Source organism: Cyanistes caeruleus, chromosome 2, assembly GCF_971803275.1.
Source record: "Cyanistes caeruleus chromosome 2, bCyaCae1.hap1.1, whole genome shotgun sequence".
Taxonomy (NCBI): Eukaryota; Metazoa; Chordata; class Aves; order Passeriformes; family Paridae; genus Cyanistes; species Cyanistes caeruleus.
Window position 1 is genome coordinate 117,693,611 of NC_141702.1, and position 17,020 is coordinate 117,710,630.

At 36.6% G+C, this 17,020-nt stretch overlaps 1 protein-coding gene across 14 annotated transcripts in view; it reads left to right on the plus strand.

Moving 5' to 3' along the window:
• Positions 1 to 17,020, plus strand: part of USP34 (ubiquitin specific peptidase 34) — a 117,174-nt gene that overhangs the window by 65,176 nt on the left and 34,978 nt on the right. For 9 of the 14 annotated variants that reach the window (XM_086874069.1, XM_086874108.1, XM_086874098.1 and 6 more), the window contains exons 22-41: positions 525 to 679; positions 1,537 to 1,650; positions 2,354 to 2,453; positions 2,593 to 2,752; positions 3,167 to 3,293; positions 3,390 to 3,537; positions 5,114 to 5,214; positions 5,559 to 5,768; positions 6,382 to 6,507; positions 7,258 to 7,380; positions 7,497 to 7,580; positions 7,907 to 7,993; positions 8,773 to 8,973; positions 10,289 to 10,371; positions 11,373 to 11,413; positions 13,183 to 13,307; positions 14,372 to 14,524; positions 15,124 to 15,228; positions 15,661 to 15,716; positions 15,819 to 15,939. In XM_086874069.1, coding sequence (XP_086730195.1) covers positions 525 to 679; positions 1,537 to 1,650; positions 2,354 to 2,453; positions 2,593 to 2,752; positions 3,167 to 3,293; positions 3,390 to 3,537; positions 5,114 to 5,214; positions 5,559 to 5,768; positions 6,382 to 6,507; positions 7,258 to 7,380; positions 7,497 to 7,580; positions 7,907 to 7,993; positions 8,773 to 8,973; positions 10,289 to 10,371; positions 11,373 to 11,413; positions 13,183 to 13,307; positions 14,372 to 14,524; positions 15,124 to 15,228; positions 15,661 to 15,716; positions 15,819 to 15,939 — 2,420 coding nt within the window. The remainder of the gene's footprint in view (positions 1 to 524; positions 680 to 1,536; positions 1,651 to 2,353; positions 2,454 to 2,592; positions 2,753 to 3,166; positions 3,294 to 3,389; positions 3,538 to 5,113; positions 5,215 to 5,558; positions 5,769 to 6,381; positions 6,508 to 7,257; positions 7,381 to 7,496; positions 7,581 to 7,906; positions 7,994 to 8,772; positions 8,974 to 10,288; positions 10,372 to 11,372; positions 11,414 to 13,182; positions 13,308 to 14,371; positions 14,525 to 15,123; positions 15,229 to 15,660; positions 15,717 to 15,818; positions 15,940 to 17,020) is intronic. The other 5 variants (XM_086874082.1, XM_086874119.1, XM_086874090.1 and 2 more) reach the window with 1 other exon arrangement.

Here is a 17,020-nt window from a genome sequence, read left to right on the forward strand (position 1 = left end):
AATACTTCTTAGTAATTTATATCAGATTAATAAACATACAATTGAAAATAATCTCCAAGACAGTTTCAAAAGGAAGATTTTCTGGCAAAAGCACAGAACCAACATTGGAGTTGAAATTCTCTTGCAGTTCTGTGAGAACAAATTTTCACATTCTCTGTGCTGCAGTTTTTCTAAATAATAGGATTGGATTAATTACTAAGGGAAGATAATACATTATGTACTTAAGGGCTTTGGTTTGTGTCCATATTGTTCCCAGAGATCTTTTACTGGAGTACTATATTCCAAAAAGAAATAATTCTTTGTATTGTAATACTGTCAAAAAATAATTTTTCATTAGAAAAGAAAGAAATTACACTTTCTACAATTGATCTTTGGGTGTTCTCACTATAGATAGTCAAATTGTCATACAATACATTTATATGATGTGACCTGACAGAAATACTCTGATTTTTCTGTGTATTCTTGGGCTTCATGAAATAGTTGGTGTTACAGAGGAGTAGTTAAATATACTTCCCTAATTGTAGGGTTGAGTTTAGAACAAGTGGACATCCTGTGGCACTGTTTAGTAGAAGATTCTGAATGTTATGATGATGCACTACACTGGTTCTTGAATCAAGTACGGAGTAAAGACCAGCATGCCATGGGTATGGAGACGTACAAACATCTTTTTTTGGAAAAGGTATGTACAGAATTAATTGCAACCTTAGAATTTCAATTAGAATGTTTCATTCTGTATCAACACTGTTAATTGTATTTAAAATTGTTTCTATGGAAATCATCTCTTCAGTAGTCCATGAGGCCCCTGCTTGTCATGCAGTGGCTTTTCTCTGCTTGGAGAGAGGAGGGAAATGGATTAGTGGGAATTCTTTTCACACTGCAATTTACCTGAGTGGTTCTTTACAAATAGCCCATGTGTTCTATCTGCAGCTGTGTAGCACTTTATTTTAATCTGCACAAAACTCTAGTTTGCTTTATGCTGTACAGCTCAACCTGAACTGAAAAATGGACTTTTCTTTTTGGGAGGGGTCTACAAATATCAGCAAATACAGCCACTGAAAAGACAAACATGCTGAGCTCTCTGCAAAGGGTTCCATCTATCCATTTTGACAGATGACATTACAAAATGGATAGATTGTGCAATAATTAATGCAGTCTAGTTCTTTCCCAAGGTTACACAGGTTTTTGTCTAGGTTTGAACATGTACAAGTTTTTTTGGATGGGCATCACATATGCTAACAGATCCTCCTGCTGTTGATAAGTGAAGCAGCTGATGTTAAAATGAAGTAACTTCTTTTCCCCTCTGCATAGCTAGAGTTCAAATCAGTGGTGAAGTGAATTGTTTGAGCCAATTACATTTGATTTTCATTTTGTATCTAACACTCAGGGTATGATCTTTTTTCAAGAACAAATCTATTCAATCTACTGCATTTGAATGCGATTAATAATAAAAGCAATTAGTAATAACAGTGCTAGTGAAATAAATACCCTGTAATTGCTCTCTGTTCCACCTCTCATATTTTTTTTACATTTGCTTAGATGCCACAACTAAAACCTGAAACTATCAGTATGACTGGCCTAAACCTCTTCCAGCATTTGTGTAATTTGGCTCGACTGGCTACGAGTGCTTATGATGGTGGCTCCAACTCCGAGGTGAGCCTGGATTCTGTCTCGTGCTTTTCTTCTCTCTGGCACGTGTGGATTTTATCTCTCAAGGCAAAGATATGAAACAACAAAACAACAAAAAAGTGATGCCTACTGCCTGCATCTCTTTGTGCAGTTTATTATATTTTATCTTAACTGAACTGTTATCGACTGTTGAGTTTAAAAAATAGGTTTGTAACATTTACTTATCTAATGAAGAAGGTCAAATGACATTCTGTTAGTCATACTCAATTCTGACCAGAAACCTGTTATAAAATGTGTCTCAATTGATGTATTATGTGCTTTAGAAGTTTTTTATCCAGAGCAACCTTATAAATATAATTACATTTAGAATATATTCTCCGAATTGATTTGAGGCAATTTTTTTTTTCTTTCAGTGAATACTGATTATAGTTGTGGTGTTACGGCTTCATCTGAAAATATTCCTGTTTGTCAGAAATGACAATTCACTATTTAGAATTTCAACCAGTTCTCCTCATGTTTCATACTTTGAAAATGTTTCTGAGAAATTCAGAGTTTTGTGGTAATTGATGCGTGCGGTACTGACGGTGCAGGCAGTGGAGAAAATGAGATATTGTCAGTGATTGAGTCAAGAGCTAAAAAGAATATCTCAGATCAGAAAACCCTTACTCCCAGTAAAATAATGAGGCAACATTTTGTTTCTGTGCTTGTTTTCCTTTTGTCAAAACAGCTGTGTGGCATGGACCAGTTCTGGGGCATTGCTTTGAGGGCACAGTCTGGTGATGTCAGTCGAGCAGCCATCCAGTACATCAACTCTTACTACATCAACGGTATCACCTTCAATTTTAATCTTTTTTATTCTTCTGTTTGAAGAGCTTTAAAAGAATACCCAGCACTACCCTTTCATTATTCTTAGCATTAAAATGCGTTGTTCCAAAGCCTGTAAATTGACTTGAACTGGTATTGCAGGTAAAACTGGCCTGGAAAAAGAGCAGGAATTTATTAGCAAGTGTATGGAGAGTCTGATGATAGCTTCGAGTAACCTGGAGCAAGATTCTCATTCGAGTCTGACCATTATTGAGAGAGGGCTCTTAATGCTGAAAACACACCTGGAGGCTTTTAGGAGAAGGTAAAAAAACTCTACTGATATATTTGGATGCTGAATTTATTTCCATTCCTCTTATCAGAGTGATGAGTGTGTTAAGGGTGATTATTAATTTAAGGAAAGGTTTCTTTGTGTGAAGGAAAGACAGTAGGGAATAACTGTGAAAGGTCATAAATAAAGTTTAAACAGTTACCAGAGTTGGCCCTTGTTCTTGTATCAGTATATGTGGATGTGTTTGTGTTTCCCCATCCCTCACCAAAGAAACTTCTTAGAAGTTACTTTATTTGAAAAATAGCAAGGATGTCAATAACTTTCTCTTACTGAAAAAAAATCAAAGCAACTTGCAGGTTTTGTCTTTCTCTCATTGTTCAGCAAGCATTAGTGTTAAATATGCCTTGAAAAAACCACGTTTTTCCATGTTTTTCCCTACTTCCTAAGGTTTGCATATCACCTGAGACAGTGGCAGATTGAAGGCACTGGCATCAGCAGTCACTTGAAAGCCCTGAGTGACAAACAGTCGCTACCTCTAAGGATTGTCTGTCAGCCAGCTGGGCTTCCTGACAAGGTGAGCGAAAACTCCTTTTCCAGGCACACCCTACCCTGTTAAATGCTAGTAATTCCATAGCTCTCTTGGGAAAATCAAACACCTGTTTTCTTTCAGATGACCATAGAAATGTACCCTAGTGATCAGGTGGCTGATCTTCGAGCAGAAGTCACACATTGGTATGAAAATTTGCAGAAGGAGCAGATAAATCAGCAAGCACAGCTTCAGGAGTTTGGCCAAAGCAGTCGCAAAGGGGATTTCCCTGGTGAGCTGTTCTACCTAAAGATTTTGCCTTTACAACTTAAATGATTGTGGGTTTTTTCCCCCCGAGATATCCCAGCTAAGCAAACATTATGATTTATTTTCTTTAGCTGTAGTTCTAATTGATATCACCCTCACTTCTAATTAATAGTGTTGTTTCTTAAGAGCTGCCTTTTATTTGAAATGGCAAAGAAAATGTAAATCCTCTAAGTCCTTAAATCTGTCCAAATTCCATATTCCAATAGATTTTTCCCCACATTATTTTTCTTCTTATTGTTTGAATTATGTTATTTTCTGTAAACTGGAGATTCTGTTGCACATGGCTGGATAAAATCCTACATTTCTGTATATCTTATTCTGTATTTCATCTTATTCATGCACTTCTGGCTCTGCCATTGATTCAGAGTTTGAAGCCACAATCCAAATTCATAATTTATGCTCCATATTCCATGTATTCCAGTCAGGTGGAAGATTTTCCTTACTCCTGCAATTGCTTTTTAATTTATGGTCATCCTGTAGCAGAACTGATTCTTCATGCTGCTTTGAGGCTCCTAGTTTGGAATGTCACCTTGCTTTGTATAGTGAATGTGCATCCTGTTGTTGTTCCCTTAGTGTGTATGTGAGTGAATGAAAATTCCTGCTTTATCCTTCAGGAGGATGTTTCCTAAATCCTCCTGATGTTATATATTACAGCATTCTTATCAGTTATTGCTGATCTAAATGTTTTCTGAATTATCTTTGTTTTCTTGGTTTTTCTCTCATTATAAGCATGTGTTAGCATGTAATGAATAATGATCTCAATCAATTCTGTCCATGAACAGCTCTTTCCAGCACCACTATTAGTATATGTTTAAACATGATTCAGAGTTGCTTTTCACAGTTTAACAACTTCTACAAACCATGTTTTACACAATGTAAGTAAACCAGACTGAATTTTGGACACATTAATTGCCTTCTTTATAAAATCCTTTTCCAGCCACTCATCAGAAGCAGTTTTGGTAAAGAAACTGTCTTGTTTTCTGCCACATAGCAGAAAATACTTATTTTTGTTATAACTGGCATTTTCGAAAAATGTCATGTTGGGCAAAGTGTGCTTGTAAGAAGAGAGTCTTGGATGTCTGCATCAAATGGAATTTAAGTCTTAATCTTACAATTGTTCAGGTTTCTTGTTCAGTTTTGCCCTTCTGAAGTGTGATGTGACTTCTTTGGTTCCAACTTATATTTAAGTAAGATTAATCATTGCTTCTTCGACTTGACCACAAGTGTGTGTGGTACAAGGGGATTTTGTTGATGATCCTAATCATTTTCCATTATCCTTCTGTGGCATAGTGTCATGTCATTTACTACAAAATATAGAAGGCTTGTGTAAATTTGTTTTACAAACACTTCTCACTACAGAATTGGGTGACCTGGTATCAAAAAGGTTATTTGTGAATACATGCAAGTAAATTTAGTTGAATGTAGTTACTTTTCTTAAGGAAATGACATCAAGTTTTTGCCTCTACTAAGGGGTGTACAATTAAAACTGTGAAACTGAAACTATGATTCCAGAATTTTGCTGAAATAGGTTTTTATCCTAGGCGGCCTCATGGGACCTGTGAGAATGATTTCATCTGGGCACGAGCTGACAACTGACTATGATGAGAAAACGCTCCATGAGTTGGGCTTTAAGGATATGCAGGTACTGGCAGAATGAGAGCAGTCACTGGAAATGGTGGCCAAGACTTTATTTTTGTGTTCTGCAGCTGATTGCTGTCCGTGGGGCTGGGTGTGATCAATATTGGGGTGGTAGCAGCTCAGGACTGGAGTCCCCCCAGGCTCAGAATCAGGAGTGCAGCTACACCGTGAATGCCTGAAGTGAAAAGCAAACCCAAACTTCATTTGTGACAGTTGCTGAAAATGCCACAAAGTAAAGATAGGACTACAAACCAAAAATTTGTCTTTAATTTTTTTAATTCTGATACTTACGAAAACATTCCATGGCTTGTCATAAAATTGTCTCTCTGCTCCTTGTGTGTGTTTCAGATGGTGTTTGTATCCCTGGGTGCCCCCAGGAGAGAACGGAAAGGTGAAGGTGTCCAGCTCCCAGCTTCCTGCCTACCTCCTCCTCAGAAGGACAACATTCCAATGCTTTTACTCCTGCAAGAACCTCACCTTACCACCCTCTTTGATTTGCTGGAGATGCTGGCCTCTTTTAAGCCTCCTTCTGGAGAAGTAGCTATGGAAGATAGTGAGGTAATTTAGAGTAATTTTATTAGAACAATTACATTTAAGTCGTAGTTAATTGGATTTGGTTTTCCTGTGAAGCCTGTTTTTTGTCTGCTCTGTTCAGTTGCTAGAGATGTTTATTACCTGCTTATTCACACGTGGTAAAATCTTTATCGTTTTCCTTTTTTCTTAGCAGTGTTGTTCTGATAAATTTTAATGTTCTAAATGTTGTAGAAGCTATAAAAACAATTCTTAAGAAACAGTATTGATTATATACTTATATGTGATGACTCATAATAGGAATTGGCTTGAAGAAAGGTTTGTAAAGTTTTATTGCAGAAACCCAAGCTTTGTCTTGTATGCCATCATTAGCTTGAAGGAAATTAAATCATATATAGTAGATTTGAACCTGTAATTTATTTATAAGTTTTATCTGCATTTAAAAATTTCAAAATATGCCATATGATTTAAAGATCATGTAACTTAGTTTCTTACAAGTTCAGACTTCAACCATCATGTCCTAATTATGGATTTAGATAGCAAATAGCTTCTTAATTACAAATAAATACATTTGTGGGCTTTGAAATGTCATTTTCTGAAAGAAGTTCATAGTAAGAATGATTGTGGTTTGATTTGTCAGAGTGCAAGGTGTGAAGAGCTCCATCTCCATGCAGAAAACTTATCCAGACGTGTCTGGGAGCTGTTAATGCTCCTACCAACGTGCCCTAATATGCTGCAGGCATTCCAGAATATTTCTGATGAGCAGGTGAACAAAATTTTACATGTTTATCTTTATTTTACTTGAATTTAGCATCCAGTGCTTTAGTTGAATTTTTCCCAAATAGGAATGTTATATAGTAAATATATTAAGTGTGCTGAGACAAGAAAAAACCTAATAAATCTAAAACTAAACAGAGATGTCAGCTTAGCTCCCAACGTTTGTTCTTATCATTTAATTTTCAAAATTTATTTTATAAATGAAAAGAATAGTCAGTTCTAATGATCACAATCTTTTTACTTAGATTGAAAGAGCAGTTTATTCAGCTGCAGCCTGGCTTTTACATTGTGGCTGTTGTGGTAGTGATAATTTTGTACTCTCTTCCCCAGCTCACAGCATGGTTTGCTTGGAAGCACAGTTAATTTCTTGTCCTACAGATGAAAATATTATTCAGCCTCTTTAAAAGTGGTAGAAATTATATCCTAACAGATTTTAGATAATACATCGCTTTATGCATACATGCATCACAATTTTGGTGGCAGTTACAGTGTGACATTTGCTTTCCTCTAATTTAAAATTGTATTTTAGCCTATAATAATGTTGCCTTTTCATTATTCAGATTGTTAATCATGGATAGAAATATGCTTGAAATTGTCTAATTTCAGATAACAGATGAAATTAACCCCCAAACAATTTGCCCATGCCACTTGAAAAATCCTCTCCCTGCATTTTTAAATAGATGAGCATTACATATAATTGTATTAATTGTTTTCTATCTTTTTTTTTTCATCTTTTAAGGGTAATGATGGCTTTAGCTGGAAGGACCTTCTGCGAATAAAAAGTGCCCATAAACTTTTGTACGCCCTAGAAATTATTGAAGCTTTGGGCAAGCCCAACAGAAGGATAAGACGTGAATCTACGGTAATTTTCCTGCACAGAATATCTGGGTTTCTCTGAACCAAAGCATATATTGATGATTTATTTTACAATATTTCAATTTTTTAGCTGTTTTTACAGTTAATCTTGTTTCTATTTAGGGAAGTTACAGTGATCTTTACCCAGACTCAGATGATTCAAGTGAAGATCAAATAGAAAACAGTAAAAACACGTGGAGCTGCAAGGTTTGTTTTTCCTACAGTATTCCGTGATACCCAAGACATTTTTTCAAGATATATAAAATAAAAACCCATTTAAAACATTATGTATCCTAAAATCTTTTATCTCAAATTTAAGGATAACATTTGCAACATTGGTTTTCTGTGTTATCACAGCTTCTAAATTTGTCATAGCCATGTACAATTATTTAATTTGTTGTCATAAAATATCCAGCTGAATAGTTTATAATTTATTAATTGATTTAAAAACTTAGGTTGGTATCTGGTAACTGATCTTAGTGGTTATTTCTGTATCTGCTTTTTCTCACTTTGGTTCCATAACATCCTTACAGTTTGTTGCTGCTGGAGGGCTCCAACAGTTACTGGAAATTTTCAATTCTGGAATCCTAGAGCCTAAGGAACAGGAATCATGGACTGTGGTAAGTGTTCATTCACTCTTCCTCTCCAGAAGAACATTCCTGTTGTTTGTAAAGACTTTTAATACTTTGAGTCTTTATTACAGCTATTTTTCTGTCATGAAATAGATTCATTCTCTGATTGAAACCACCAGAAAAGTCTATGTAGTGACATCTTTTTTCAAAATACTTTATTTTCCTGGAAGATTTCATAGAAAAAAAGTGTGTGTGTATGTGTATATATATATACTTTAACTTTGTTTACATTTTAACACCACCCTTCCTGTTTTTCCTATGGATTTTAGGGAGAGTTGTCAATTCTAAAAATTGTAGAACTTAAAAGTTGTAGCTCATGGAACCTTAGAGGGAAGGGTTCCTTCCTCCAGAATGATTGCAGCTGTATTGATATTACTGTAACAGATCATACTTCTTTAAAGAAGTTTTATTTATTTAGTTATTTATTTAGTTATTTAGTTATTATTTATGATAGTGTGCATTAAAAGCAGTAATCTGTTAATTATCTTTCCCAGCATTTTCCTCTGCTGTCAGTGAGACAATTAGTTATAGTGGCTGTGGTGTTAATAAAGGCACTTTTTGATAATGAACATGTTATATAAGAATGACTAATAATCACATTTTTCGTTATTATTCTATCATTAGTTTGAGCTAAATTGAAGTTACTTCTGATTTTTTATCCTTTATACCTTGCTGAGGTTTTCAGTTGCAAATTCCATAGTAGGGATTGATTTACGTGTGCAATAAATCCCTCAAAATTGAAGATTTCTTTTCCTTCCCTTTCCCAGTGGCAGCTGGACTGTCTTGCTTGCTTGCTGAAGCTGATCTGCCAGTTTGCAGTGGATCCCTCAGATCTGGATTTGGCTTACCACGATGTCTTTGCCTGGTCTGGGGTAGCAGAGAGCCACAGGAAAAGGACGTGGCCAGGAAAATCCAGGAAAACAACAAGTGACCACGTCAAGGGCCTTCATATTCCTCGGCTGACAGAGGTAGGGGACACACAGAAGTTCTGTGAGCTTTAGAAAACAACTCCTTTTCTAAAAGAGTAAATGTGAAGTCCTTATTTTAGTAATAAAATCACGTAGTGGAAGTCAGTAGTATTAATTGATATCAGTAATATAATTGATCTCTTACTTGTTCTATAGAAAACTATTTGAATTTCTTTAAACCTGGCAGCCAAAAGGTGTTTTGGTGATTGGTGAACACATTAATTGGGAATTCAGAATTCCAGTGCTTTGTCCCTGTTTCTTAGATTTTGTTTCTTAAATTGATCAGTCTTTTTATTATTAACTTGTGGTTATGAGCTGCCCTTGTCCTCGCTAAATTAGTTTTGGATTACTTTAATAAACACTGAAATGACTTTATTAGGGATATCTGAGTGAGTGTGAACTTACCTTCAGCTGTAAATCTTCCTGCCAGATTCCTGCATGCTGATTTCCTAAAGCAGGCCAAGCACATGGAATATTTTGGCATCAGGGAAAAGTTCACTGTAAATTGACTTTCTTGGGCACAGGACCAGCTGTGACTGCCAAAAAGTGCAGGTCTGGATTCTGAGCTGGAGCCAAACTTCCCCTTTGTTATACCTGGAAAGACCTTTACTGTTCTATAAATATCAGCTATTTTTGATAAAACAAATCCCTAAATCACCAGGGCTACTGTCATACAGGGAACTTACTAAATGAATTACATTTCTTAACACATAAATTATGCTGTTGCTTTCTCTAACTGGTTTTAAATTTTTAGTTGTCAATTGATTCATATTTCTGATTGCCGTGGATTTGATATTTAAATATTTTAAGATTTTCTTCAGACTTGAGTTTTAAAATTCTGTGTAGTCTGTCAGGTTTGTTAAAGATGAATATTTTAAGAGTGTTTAGTCAATAAAAGGTATTGATCCCTGAGAAAGGCAAAATTTGTGTCCAACCTTACTCTCAGCCCTGTGTCCTCAAACCTAAGGTTTTTAAAAGGCTGTGAGTAGTTTATGCTTTAAAAAAACAGTGTTTTTACTTAAAAGGATTGAATAAATGGTTGATTTTCCTATTCAGTTGAATTGTCTTCCTTAGAGAATGAAATTTTAGCATCTAGACCTAGTCAGTGAAACATGGGATTTTAGCTCTACTTTAATAAAAGCAGTAAATTGTTAACTGTGAAGATGCTGTGATTTGCCTTTGACTCTTCCTCCTCTGCACAGGTGGGTTTATTTAGATTCACACAGTGTGTATAATTGAAAAACAGATCAAAAAGCTTGTTGTTATATTAACTTGTTTTTTTGTTTTTTTTTTCTTTCAACTTCAATTTTTAAAGGTGTTTCTTGTACTTGTCCAGGGAACCAGTTTGATTCAGCGACTTATGTCAGTTGCTTATACATATGACAACTTGGCACCTAGGTACAATATCTTTTTATTTTTGTGATAAAGCTGATCGAGTGTGCACATTTTCATCGCTGCTTTAGTTCACGACTCCAGGGCTCTTCCAGCTGTGGTCCCCATTGACAGCCACATCAGAAATTGAGCTCCAGAGGTTGTAGACTTGCTTTTCTTAGTCACCTCCTGCGGTGGCAGAGAGGAGAGGGCTGAGAACTCTGTGGTCAGGGTGTAAAAGGCATGGATGTATAAACTATAAATGACATAAATTCTCATGCCAAAATCCCCTCTATTTTCTCCAGAGCATTCTCAATTTCAAGGCAGCGTAATGGAGAAATTAAAATTAATTCACTTTCATGTTACTTAGTTGTCTGCCAGTTTTGACTTATTTTTTCCATCCTGCTGATACTGAAGGCAAAATCTGACCTATTGGAGATTTTGGTCCTGTTGCCTTTTTGTCCTGAGAAAAGCAATTCTGTGTAAGGCTGCATTGAGGCAGTCAAACTGATGCTGGGGAGGTCAGGTTTTTGCTGCATTGGACTTGTAGAATTGTTTCCAAATGATGGATAGTTGTTTTACCATATTTTTAAAAGATTGTTAAGGACATTCAGAACATTTCCAGTGTGCAAGTGTGCTTAACTTTGACCTCTAGTTGTCATAGTCCAATAATTGCAGGAATAATTTTTAAGTACATATGCTATATTTTTGGTTTCATAAGCTTTTATTGTAATTAATAAAAATGGAAGTAAATAAGTATAAAGGTTTGAAGTTTGTAGATGGGTACTTCTCCATAACTTTTAATCTTGTAGACACTAAAGCTTTATGGGGTGACTTGAAGGTTTTCATAGTTTCATTATCATTGCTAATTTTGAATACTACAAGCAATGAATCCTTTTAAGATGAGTGATTTTCCAAGTGGTTACTTAAGATTAACTGTGCTGTGCCTTGTGTGTACTTGTATTTCTGAGTGATAATCTGTTACGTTCTGTGATAAAATTTAAATTATTTTCTCTTCTTCCCATCAGGGTGTTGAAGGCTCAGTCTGATCACAGGTCAAGGCATGAAGGTCAGTGCTGCAAAATAGCTGTGTCAGGAGCTAATAATAGGGACAGCAAATCGATGATAAATTATGATTTTGATTTATTCCACCATTAGAGTGCTGGAAAATCGTTTTACGAAGGAAATATCCATGGTTTCTGAGAGAAATCCACTCCGGGTTTTCCCTTGATCTAATTTTGGGTTTAAATCCAGTCCGGGTTTTCTCCCCAGTCTGGATTCAGGGTGAAATCCAGTCCTGGCTATTTCCCGATCCACTTTCCAGGGGAAATCCCATCCATGTTTTCTTCCCATTCGGATTTTCTTCGAAATACAGTCCAGGTTTTCCCCTGATCCATTTTCCAGGAGAAATCCGGTCCGGGTTTTTTCCAATCCTAATTCCAGGTAAAGTCTGGTCCAGGTTTTCTTCAGTCCTAATTCCAGGTGAAATCCGGTCCAGGTTTTCTCCCAATCAGGTTTCCCGGAGAATTCCTGGCTGGGTTTCTCCTGGTCTTGTTTCTGGCTGAAATCTCATCCAGATTTTCCCAATCCACTTTCCAGGCTAAATCCCATCTGGATTTTCCCCATTCCTACTCCCACCCCTGATCCGCAAACTTTATCTAAGACTAGGAAGGGGGAAAATTCTGGTATTGTTTTGGGAGTGAAGCTGGGGCAGGGGTTGGAAGCATCTTCTGCTCAGTGAGCTTTGCCATGGGCAGCAGCTGCTTCCCTCTTGCTGAAATTTTTGTTATTGGGCTTGTGGCAGAAATTCCATGGGAGAATTTTTAGCTCGGGTTGCATCAATGAGGAGAACAGCAAATTCAACAAGTCCCATGCAGCACTTTATCCTGCATTAATAACCAATGGCAGAGGTATCCAGGCAGGATCCTATCGAAATGTAGCACTTTGCAAAGAAGAAAGTAAGAAATTCCAGTGGAAGCTAAGGAGAAGATGAAGGCTACCAGGAACAAAGTCTTGTTGCACCTGAAAAATTGAAATAGACCTTATTCCAAGAGCAGCTTCTTTTATTCTGCCAAGAGAAAAAGCTTCATTGGCAAGACAGGTTGGGTCCTATCCCATAAAAAGCTGTCCTGGACTCTCTTGGATGTGTCTGTAATCAGTGTTCAGGCTTTGCTGGCTGGGAGCAAATCCCAGTAAATATTGGCCCCAGAAATTAGTGTCACTGGGTGGGTCTGTGCTTGGGCTCTTGCTGCTGGCAGTCTCTCTCCTGAATAATGAAAGATGAATAATGGCTTCTCCATTGATAATTGGATGGAATGTCTGAAAGTGTGGTCCTTGAAAGCATGCTGGCCGTATTAGCAGAGGAATAAGACACTGGATGGAGTCTGAAGCACTGCACAATGCTCATTCTTACTCTGATTTCCTTACAATGATGCTACCTAAGAATTTCCAAAGTTACTTGGGGGTTGCAAGATGATTGCAGTGGAACTTTTGTTTGAGGCAACACAAACATGGCCACAGAAATGAGTGCAAAACAGGAAATAAGTGTGAAGTTGTGACCCAGAGCAGCAGCTCACGGGTTAAGAAGTAGAGATTTAGGAAAAGACTGTGCCCTGGTAATATTTGATCTAATTGGATGGTCATCATTAGTACAGTGGTCAGTATTTAATCAGGATATTGGTAAAACTCTTGAGTTTTTTTTGTATCCTAAGTGCCAAGAAAGATTTTTGTCTTGCCTGCTAGAGTGACTGAAATAAGTGTCATTTTGGACTGTGCAAACCTTCCACCCAAAAAGCTGTTGCTGTTGCTTACAGTGGGGTTTCTCTCCTGCTCTTTCAGTCACTCACTATTCCATGTGGCTCTTGGTGAGCTGGGCTCACTGCTGCTCCTTGGTGAAATCCAGTCTGGCTGACAGTGATCATTTGCAAGACTGGCTCAAGAAACTCACCCTTCTTATTCCAGAGGTATGGTAATGGGGAGCTTGTTGCATTCCTAATTAAGTGTCATTAACTTTGGGTTGCCATTAAATTCAAGACGTGTATTTTCCTGCTAGAAGTGGCAAGATCAGCTTCAGTTACTTTTAGTGCAGCGTAAGAAGTGATCATTGGAAGGGGGCACATCTGTGGTTGATGGCAAGCCAGGTTGTAAACTCTCACCTTTCTCCTTGGCTGCTGGTTGAAGGTCAATTTTTCATTGCAATTTGTTAACATTTCTTAATTTGTTGAAATTTCTGGGTGATGCCACCTGACATGAATTAAATGTACTTCCCCCGTTACATTTTTACACGACTAATTTTTTTTCTTACTGTTTTATTTTTCTGTACTTAGAATCACAAAATGAGTTGAATGAGAATCGATACAAGAATCTTTTTCATGACCAAAGCTTTGACTAGCTTTAAATAATTTTTTTCATGTAGTAAAGACTTAAAAATTGCATCAGTTATATTCTCAGTAAAAGTGTTTTATATTTACTGATGATCGCTTAAAGGTGCAGGGTGGACATGATGTGATAATTTTTATCTGTTGCTTTATTACTCAAGCACAGAAAAAGCTTACAGGCTGGCTCCATTTAAAATCCCTGGAAATGAGAGAGTGCAAACTTGCAAAGCTTGATTAGACTGTGGATATTTTTCTTAATAAAAGAAAGAAGGAAATAGTTCTTCTAGTGAAATTAAATTAATTAGTAGTCACAAATGAGTATGGGTAAATTTAGGATTCACAAAAATTTCCTTGGTTTGCCAGGTGTGATATTTTCTATTCTAATCACTGTAATCATTCCCATAGAAAATACTCGAGACACAGGGCACAGACAAATCATCTTTTTAATTAGAATAGTATATTTTTCATTTTTCTGTAAGGATTTTAAATGCACATTATTTGTAATACCTGTTTTAGAAAGACACATTCAACCCTGCTAACCTCATAGATATTATGAGAGGAATTGATGTACCCGTGGAAAAAAAGGACACAAAGGAAAAATAATCTTGCAAACAATGTGTGTAATCATGTAATTTGATTATTTTTCCTAGACTGCAGTTCGCCACGAGTCTTGCAATGGTTTGTACAAATTATCTCTCTCTGGCCTGGATGGGGGAGACTCAATCAATCGCTCCTTTTTGCTGCTGGCTGCATCAACCTTGTTAAAATTTCTCCCTGATGCTCAAGCTCTGAAACCAATTAGGGTAAGGATTTAAGAACTGACAAGACTTTATCAAAGATAAATTTAAATATAAAATTATTTTAATTTTTAGTATAAAAACTAAAAATGTTTAGCACATTATCGTTGTGTCTGATGTACGGTTTCAGATACACAGATACATGAAGGCTTCTGGTTTAGATGTTTCCAGAAGCTTTCCAAAAGTGGTTAAACTGTGACACTGCAGTAATTGCCTGGAGAAATGCAATGTTTCTCTCTTTTTCAGGAGTGTTTAAAATTAGAGCTGTAGTAACTAACTGAAATCAGCCCAAGTTTCTCATGTTTTGTCCAGTCTAATCCTGAATATTTTTGTGATTTGCAGTGGGTGGGATGAACTCTACACTATCCTACAGATCTTTTACATGTCTGCCAGATCATCCTGACAATTTTTCAAGAAAACAAATAAATACTGCAGAGGAAAAATAGAACACACACTGTTACCATTGTAAAATACATTGTTCTTATACTTACCTTAGAGGCTTGAAGAAAGTGATACTCATGTAACACAGTTACTGGCTTCACTGCGGTTTTTTAATACAGTTATTTTGTCTTCTACTTCAGAACAAAAGCAATTTCTTTCCACAGATAGAGGATTATGAAGAGGAAACTGTGCTGCGACCTGGTTGTAAAGAGTATTTTTGGCTGCTGTGCAAACTGATTGATAACATTCATGTCAAAGATGCAAGTCAGGTAGGTTTGCTTTGCACTCATACCAATGTTTAGTGCTTTTAATTGCTGTCTTCAGACATTTTTTTCTTAAAATCTGATGGACTGCTGTGAGCAGCTCTGGGGTGTTTTCCATCTCCCAGTTTACTCTGGTGTGTATTTATAGTAGCTCTTGGAGTCAGGCAGTGACTCTGTAGGGTCAGGAAAGGGGGGTTGTTGTAACACACAAGGGTCACAGACATGGGAATGCTGTAATTATCTGTGAGATTCACTGTTAATAATTCCAGTGTGTTCCAAGGAGGAGCAAATCAACAGCCACTTAGCATAAGTTAGAAAACTTACCTTAGAGCATGCTTGAAAATGAGTTTTAATTATATCTGTTTTTCTGTGTGCAGTAATAAAATTTTCTCCAAAATAAGTCCATAATTATTTTCCATTTTCTTTATTTTGAATCAGACAACCCTGCTTGATTTAGATGCACTGGCGAGACACCTTGCTGACTGCATTCGGAGGTGAGCTTTGCCCACAGGAATCTCACTTGGAATTTGCATTGTGTTTATTGTTAGTGGAGCAGAACTGTGACATTCCTTTTCTCCCTGTGTGTGCATATCCAGCAGAGAAATCCTTGACCATCAGGATGGGAACATAGAGGACGATGGGCTCACGGGACTGCTTCGCCTTGCAACCAGTGTTATTAAGCACAAACCACCCTTCAAATTTTCTCGGGAAGGCCAGGTGAGAAGGACACTGCAAGACCACTGAGAGATCAAAATAGTACCCTTTTTACCACATTTTGATTGCAGGGCTCAATATATGAAAGTATGTCATATTTCTAGCCTTAGGTTGATCTACAAACCCACACATACTCCTTTATTAACAAGTAGCACATACACTTCCTTCCCTTTCTGTGTAATTCCAGGATAGAATTCTTCCATCCCTGAAGTTTTACTTGTTTTCATTTATTATCTTTAAATGTTTTTACTATTGATCAGAAGTAATTGGTTTAAGTCCTTAACAACAGCTGATTTTGACCAGATCCTGGGCAGTCTGATCTAAAATTAACATTTAAGCTCTATGCCTGTGCAGTGGCAGAGATCTCTTACAAGATTATTATATTCCACCTATGCTTGTGAGGTGGGAAAATGGTGAGGCAGGGGAAATTGCTAAAAAACTTTTATTTTATGTTTGAAAACTGCATTGTCATTAAAAAAAAAGCAAATTGTGTATAAAAACTGTTTTTAAATTTTATTTTTTTCTGTAGGTTTTACAGAACTTATTATTGGGCCTTTTCAGCTGAAAAGTGGGCCCTGGTGTCTAGTGATGTTGCTTATATCTTGACTGTTTATTGTTACCATAAAACAGCCCTGAAGAAAATTTGATTGTCCAAATGTGACATTGCTGACACCATTTTAAGAGATCACTGCTGTTGTTTTACTGGATAAGCATATTTTACTTAGAGCTTGCAGATTAAATTAGAGTAAGAATTCAGTTCACAGAGTGTAGTGTGGACAAGGATGTGGAAATTAAAATAGAGGTCTGCAAAGGTCAGATTTATGTAGTTTGGATGTATGGAAAGCTTAAGAAAAGCTTGAGAAACTAGTCTTCAAAGTTACTGAAAATCCATATCTGGTTTGGCAAGTCATCAATCATAAAACCAATCACATTTTGTTATTCTTTTCCAATTGGCATGTTCCTCTGTAGACTATAATGTGGTTCCAGTGCACTTTATGCAATATAAATCGTTGAAATCTGTGATTCAGAACTTGTATTCGAGTCAGAAAGTTCTGCATGATAGAGGTCCAGAAAGTCTACAGAA